Source organism: Clarias gariepinus, chromosome 1 (assembly GCF_024256425.1).
Source record: "Clarias gariepinus isolate MV-2021 ecotype Netherlands chromosome 1, CGAR_prim_01v2, whole genome shotgun sequence".
Lineage (NCBI taxonomy): Eukaryota > Metazoa > Chordata > Actinopteri > Siluriformes > Clariidae > Clarias > Clarias gariepinus.
In genome coordinates, this window is record NC_071100.1 from 38,930,119 (window position 1) to 38,937,635 (window position 7,517).

At 38.8% G+C, this 7,517-nt stretch overlaps 1 protein-coding gene across 1 annotated transcript; it reads right to left on the bottom strand.

Annotated features, from left to right (window-relative positions):
• Positions 1-294: 294 nt before the first annotated feature.
• e2f5 (E2F transcription factor 5) lies at positions 295-7,371 on the bottom strand. Its single transcript, XM_053502809.1, has 8 exons — positions 7,176-7,371; positions 5,272-5,381; positions 4,960-5,125; positions 3,133-3,237; positions 2,542-2,824; positions 1,590-1,766; positions 1,471-1,509; positions 295-1,175 (listed from the first exon to the last, which is right to left on the bottom strand). Exons 1-8 carry the CDS (start codon positions 7,314-7,316, stop codon positions 1,066-1,068), a joined length of 1,131 nt encoding a protein of 376 aa, XP_053358784.1. The 5' UTR covers positions 7,317-7,371; the 3' UTR covers positions 295-1,065.
• Between the last annotated feature and the right edge of the window lie 146 nt (positions 7,372-7,517).

The following is a 7,517-nucleotide window of genomic DNA, read 5'->3' on the forward strand; positions in this document are numbered from 1 at the left end:
GTTACATAAAACAGTTTTAATCTGACTGACTGATGGACTGACTTCCATCCTCATTCTGCAACAGGGTCAAGGGAGGCCTAGGTCCTTACCAGGGTACTTGGGGCAGGATGGATGGATGGAAAAGGTGCCATCCATCATAGGGCACACAAGCATGCAAAACGCTCACATTTAAAAAACAAACAATAAAAAACTTGCTAACTGTGCACATTGACATGCGGTAGGACTGAAACCCTCGACCCGGGAGGTGAGAGGAGACAGAAAGATGAAAGATCACAGTACATGAGACAATTTACATGATAGTTGTATTCATGCAATTGTTTTATTGTTTTTTAAATAAAAAAAAGCATTTAACAAAAATGTACAAAACAAAAATCTAATCACTGCTTAGATTAGTTAGTGCTAAGGCACGTGTGTTTGGCCCATCAGACCGTTAGATTATTAAAGGCAGCTTAACAGGCTTTTGTTCAAGAGTACTTGAAATGATAAATTAGGTATGAGAATTATGAAAACAAATTATTTTACAGAGAAATCCTTTAAAACAACTTCCAAAGCTGAAATGAGGCAGGAAACAAACTGACCAAAAACAAAAAAACTGACCAGCACAAAAAAAAAAAAAACACTGTTTCAGGTCTCTGTGTTAAAGGCAAATAAACCCATCTTAATGCACATTCTCTAGTAACTACACAGCCAAAACTTAAAGAAGCAAGACAAAAAAAATCTCAAGTTTTTTTAAACACATGTCAAATGTACTGTAGTGTGATGAACTATACCATTTATTAGTGGCCAACAATGAGTGATATAATTATTAATATCAAAATATACAGCAAGATTCATACTGTGGTGCTCAATGTGTCATAAGAAAAACAGATGGATGAGGAAAAAAAAACATTCCAGTGTGAAGGGACTTTAATATTAATATGAATTCAGGCCAAGGTGCAGTCTGTGTAGAGCACAGAGTGAGTGTTTTGAATGATGATGTTGGCATTTACTAGTCGCAATGCTCTGGAGTGTTACCATGGAAGGGAAGACAGCTGTGCCAAAGTCCACACAAGAATTGTGCTTTTCTTAATAATTCAGAATCTGAACATCAAACAGGTCACACACTCCCTCGTTGTCATCCAGGTTGAAATTGTAATCCACACCATGGTTGGGTGAGAGGCGCAATAGCGGGAAGACTGTAGAAAAAAACAAAACAAATTAGTGCAGGTCCAACTGTCCAAACATAAAGAGACTGTTTGTGACCGTTGTAAGGAATTGCTGGCAGGGGTTCAGGTGAGGCTGCTCTTATGCCGTTCCTCATTCCTTAAGTAAACGATCTCTCTTTTACTGAATTTCAACTTAGAAAATGGACACGCATGATAAGCACAGCTGTGAATCACTAATTTGCTCACCATGGAGCTCAGAGGAAAACACAACAGATCACACAAAGTAGACAAACAGTCTGATTCAAATGCATGGAACAGGGCTTACCATCAGTCGACATGAGTTCATCTATAAGATCAGCAACACCTTTAAAGACATAAATGTAATTCATAAGTCAATACAGAAGACTATATACTAGTCAAAAGAAACATATTGCTCTTTTTTACCCTCTCGTTCTTCCTTCATTTGATCCACAGTGTTGAGACGGAGCAGATTTCCCACATCCAGCATGGCCTGCATATCCTGTCCTCCCAGATCTCCATGTGGCTCTGCTGAACCCTCTGGCCCAACAAGAGGCTCCTGCATCAACAAGCACTGGCTGCCAGGAGACTCAGAGCGACATTCTGAAAAAGGAGTAAAGTTAAAGCACTACTACGAATCAATGAATAAATGTCTACAAATGTGTAGTAATAGTAAGTCAAGATAAGGAAAGTTTGGAAGGATTTCACAACTTATTTACTGGATAAGTGAAATCTCTTCAAAAATAAAACCACAAAGTTGCCATTACATACTATTATTATATAAATATATAATGTACAGTATTTATTTATTAGACCTGTTGAAATATTTAAGAAAGATGTAAGGGATAAAAACACAACATTGTGCACAGTTACAGAAAGATAATCAGCAATTTGTGTGACATGCTCCTCGTGTGAAGCGTTGCTACTCTTTCATTTACAGTGTTAATTCATGATTCTCATACGTTTATAGTAACGTGTAAAGTTTTTGAGCATCCACACATGCTGGTTCCTGTTGCTTTATTTTATATACATCAAATCAGCCAGAACATTAAAACCACTTAAGTTTCAGGTTCCTCTTGTGCCACCGGGGCAACTCCAGCTCTCACAGTGTGCCACTGAAGGTGTCTATGATGTCTGGTACCAGAACATTGGCAGTGTATCATAATTGTTTGTCTGGTGTGTCCTATGGGTGCTCGATCAGATTAAGATTTGGGGAGGTTGGACTGCTGGGCCCCATGTGCTGCAGGCTGTAATGAACTGGGTGCCTTTCTATCAAGACCAGCAATGACGTTTAATTTTGTGCTGTGATATAAATTGTTGTAAAATCTGGAAAACTATAAACAGCCTATACACCAATGCATTAATAAGTTGACCATACCCATATGAAGATCAGGTGGAGTAGAGAAGGGAGTGAGCTGCTGCTCAGGCACTGGACTCTTGAGCCGGCTGTGCTCCAAACTGCAGGATTCTGAAGTGAGAGGGTACTTTTGTAGGCTGGCAGGTGTGCTGGGCGGGGTGGGCATGGCACAAATATCATCTGGGGGTGGCACAGAGAAGACAATAGGTCTGGAGCCACAGTTCTCTCTGTTGATCAGGAGCACCTGGATGGGAGTCGAGTGGCTCCGCAGATTCACCTGGTATCTCTTCAGGCCATTCTGAGACTGAGAGAATACATGCAAACCAATGTACAAATAAACCAGATAAAAACAGAGACATAAAAAATCTGAGCACTGTCGTCCTATTTTCGTCCTATTATCATATGCAATTGCTTAATTTGTGGCTGCAGGCTGTTTTTTTTTCACCTTTAAGTAATTATTCTTTTGTTTGTTGTCCTCTATATTCAAAAGCCTTTAATTCCATCTCAAGTTTTATTGACAAGTCTCATCTTCCTGTTTTTTTTTTTTTTTTAAACACCTACATTCAGTTCATTACTACCTACAAGTAACTACTGAAATGTAATGCCACATACCATTTCTGGCACAGGGACTTCCAGCTGCGTGCCTGCAGGTGCCATGACTGCCAGGAGGGTTTCTCCACTAAACACGTCACATATGTCCTCATGAGTCACATAATTATATGTATGCAAAGTAAAGGGATATATGAAAGAAAGACCTGGAAACTGTATATTCATTAAAATCAAATTTTCACACTCTTCAAAATTAACTCTAAATACAAGGAAATAGATCCACTGCTGAGGCAAGGGGCCAAATAGCCTGGCATGAGACCGGAAAAACTGGACTCTTTTCTTAACAGCCACAGTTAAGCACCTATAATTATCTGCACTTGCACAAACGGTGTTGCTGAGATTACAACGGACTTCTATGGTGTGCAGAAAAAAAGGAAATTCCACACTTAAACTTCCCAGGTTTAGCCTTCACACATCATAAGCTGTGTACTAGCAATGTAGCTCTTAAAATAAAGAGAAATATATATATAAAAAATAATAAAGCAATTATGTACACAGATCTGCCATAAAATTATCCCCAATGACATGTGAGGTAAATAACAGTGATTATTTTGTTACAGAGGCACATGGATGTGGGTGGGATATATAGGCACCAAGTGAACATTTTGTCGATGACTATAAATCTTGAGAGTAGGGTATATAAATATTTTACAGTAATGACACCATGGGCATTTACTTAAAAGTACCCTTTAAACACCATATGAATGGTAAATAATGTATGTAAGATGCTAGCCTGTTCCATGTCTATAAATTCCAGTACTGACTTGCACGGCCTCTGCAATGCTCTTTAGCACCACCTGGCCATTGCCAGCACAGAGGTCTATAACAAGACAGGATTGTCTTTTATATTGACTTTTGAAATACATATATGAAGTATTTAATTGCTCATTTCCAAGCATAAAAATGTTAATCCACAATTCCCTAGAAGTGAGTCCAGATGGAGTCTAGCACCACAAAAAAAAATCCATCTTAAGGTAATAGTATTCTTAAGATGGATTAAAATGTAAGGTGTTTTTATGCTCTTTATTGATTATAAGTTCATCCAGTTGTTTGTCATGAGATACGACAGCCAACTAGCTCTGCTGATTGTCTAGTGCTAATGATTTAGAGGCAAGTTCCTCAGCCGTTTACTCAATGACCCTTAAAACAGCAATATAAAATCCACTAAGCCTTTAAGTGTAATAAAACCCACTAAAGCTTCAAGTGCTTATCTTCACTTGAGTGGCTGAGAGAGAGAGAGATTTAACCTGCGAATTGAACTGCCTTTGCATGCTCATATGCATGATTCTTTTTTTAAACTAAATAATAATTATTATTTTATTTTAGACTTATATATATTTCTGTGAACACTTGGCCATCTAATCCTGGCATCAATTCTGACTGCATGCCCTCAAGTTATATTTTGTGCAATATTTGGTTTCTCTGTTCATCCTTTGCTTTAACAAATTCTTGACCTGTATACATCACTGCACTGTAATGCAAGGCTCTTGTCCCTACTGTAGGTACTTCACTGGATTTCATGGACCAGCATGGAACACATATCCTGCATTAGTATACATGTCCTAAAGAAACAGAGTTATTTTCAATACTTTGTTGTTTAGACTTTTTGGGGATTATTTGATGATAAACAGGGGAAATATCAGATATCCCATAAACACATTAGTATAATGAGTAGATACTATTTCATCAGACATCAGAACATTCATCCAAAGCTTCTGTACTTTTCTTCACTCGCCAAACATATGGAGAAGCTTTAATACAGTATGTTGGTGCATATTTTACCGTGTGAGATGCATGGTAAAAAAATATATATTTTTAAAGCCTCAAAGGATATCTGCTGCTGTCTGGGTCTTCCTGGATGTGTTTGACGCTTTGCTGCAGACATGCTTTCTGCACATCCAGCTCTCTTTCCTGCCTCTCCAACTCGGCTATCTGAGCTTTCAGAAGTTCCACCTGCTCCAAGATCTCCTGAGGCTGGCACCCTGAACTTTCTCCCCTAATACAAAACAAAACAGAGTTTTAACAACCAATAGCGTCCTTTCATTGTCTTTTAATGCAGTGCGTATTCCGACTGCAGAACACTCGTGGGATAACACACAAGAACGATGAAGATTTAACGGTCACACTTCTTGTTACACTCACTTCCATTGAATGGTGTTTTTGGTCTTTTTCTCAATGAGCCCGATCCCTTCGAGGACGTTTGTGATGTCGTAGATCCTTCTCTTCTGTCGGACGGCCAGGCACTCTGCAGCCTGAGGAGCAGAAGCACAGAGACCAGTTCACGTTTCACTAACAGACACAGCTGGCAGAACAAGGGCCCCTGGTGTGAACATTACAGTGGGATTAGTGATTAGGTTTAGTGGTAGAAGACAAAAGCCGGAGGGGGACGGGGGACACAGCAGGAAAGATTTCCTTATGGCTCAGCTCAAAATGCTGGCTCTTGCTGGTAGAACAACTACATTGGACACACATAAAAGATATTAGCGATCAAGCCATATCATGTACAAGGATAGTAACCCTAATTTGTGTTTTATTGCATTTTACATTTAGGCATTTGGCAGACGCTCTTATCCAGAGCGACTTACTTTTTTTTTTTTCTTCTTCTTCTTTTTCTCATTACACATCTGAGCAGTTGAGGGTTAAGGGCCTTGTTCAAAGGCCCAACAGTGGCAACTTGGTGGTTGTGGGGTTTGAACCTGGGATCTTCCGAACCGTAGTCTAATGCCTTAACCACTGAGCTACCACTGGCCCGTTATTGGTGTTACATCTTAAATCTTGAAGATACTAAACCTTGGTCATCTAAAGTGAGAAATTAATTACAACCTGTTTTAATAACCACATCACCTGCTGAAATCTCAATCACAACTGCGGTGATATTCAGATATTAGACAGACGTTCAGGAACGGCATTTGAGGGACCGTCAAAAATTTCTGTACGAATAAACTCTGTTTATGTGTACTTGTTACATACCAGGCTATATGCCTCAATAATCTCCTCGGTCACCCCCACAAGGTACACCTCTTGATATCAAAAAATACTGTATGGCTTCACTGATTTTTATTTAATTCTTAAAGTATTTGCTATTTGCACAAGTATAAAAGACACTAAATATCTAGCTGTGTATCCATGCATATGAAAGCATAGTTTTGTCTGTACATTGGTAGGAGCATGCTCTTTTACAGATAATTACATTTTATACTAAAGGACCCAAAACCAGTTTTAGAAAATTTTCCATCCGTATTTCTTTCTGTCCTGCTAGATTTTGTTACAGCATCACGTAAAAACTGTCTGGACAGAATTTAACAAAACTTAGATATCTGCCTGAGGTTTAACCTGAATCAAATCAACAGTTATGTGCCAAATTTGAAAAAAAAAAAAAGAAAAAAAAAACACCTGCACCAATAAATATTAATTAGAAAATCTAAACTGAATATTTTCACCATTGAAATAACAGCGCTGAAGAGGTATACGTGAATTTTAACACGCTGGAGTCATTTTAGGAGAAATATTTTTAAAAAATCTTTATTTGATCTTCGTTTTCGATTTTTCATGTGATTCACTTTTTGATTACTGAATAGGGAGTGTTATTTGGCATAAACAAGGCGTGAACATAAACTTTTTTGTACAATTTCCTAATAGTTAACCACCAATCCAGTGGAAACCAATACCAAGTAATGTTGTCAAACTAAATTTAGTAAAATTAGAGTTTAAAGTTTGCAAGCAGGCATATACATGGGTTTTAACCTGAAAAAACAACATTATCATTTATTACATTAAAGCTGAGCAATTTATTTTTAACTTTAACCTTTTAACTATTTCTACAAACTCCTTTCCAGTCAACTACAGGCACTTACCCTTAAGAAAGTTTCACTCTAAAACACACAAGTAATAAGTGCGACCTCCTGACAGACTCCATCACCTCACCTTTAGCGCGCGCTCTCTCTCTCTCTCTCTCCATTCGCACGAGTCTTAGCGTCACCTTACCGTTTATCTCACTCCTGAGCAACACAGAAAGAAACAGTTTGGTAGAACGTGTCTATATTTACCACTTTTAAATCGAGAATGCCGTCTTTGGTCTCTTGCAGCAGTGTGACGAACTTGATAGCGAGGAGACCCAGACTCTTCTCGTGGCGACTGGACCCGTTCGGAACCGCGTGCGAATGGCTCGAGCTGCTCGACTCAGCCATAGTAACGTTATCATACTACACAACACGGTCCGTTCTCGAAACACACACACTCACTCACTCAGAGGAAACACTTATATCGTCAAGTTACACCCAACTACCTGTATATCACAACTGTCATTGGGGGGGACGCACATACATGTTTCTTTTTTCCCTCCCGGTTTACCTCAGCGTAGAGCTGGATTTTTAAACGAACGGAAATGA

What these genes read in the sequence shown, in the direction of transcription:
- e2f5 (XM_053502809.1), bottom strand. Translation starts at nt 7,316, where the DNA reads ATGGCTGAGTCGAGCAGCTCGAGCCATTCGCACGCGGTTCCGAACGGG. An exon ending in AAAAACACCATTCAATGGAA is followed by an intron (nt 5,126 to 5,271) that starts GTGAGTGTAACA and finishes GTTTTGTATTAG; the next exon opens with GGGAGAAAGTTCAGGGTGCC. An exon ending in AAGTCCCTGTGCCAGAAATG is followed by an intron (nt 2,825 to 3,132) that starts GTATGTGGCATT and finishes GTATTCTCTCAG; the next exon opens with TCTCAGAATGGCCTGAAGAG.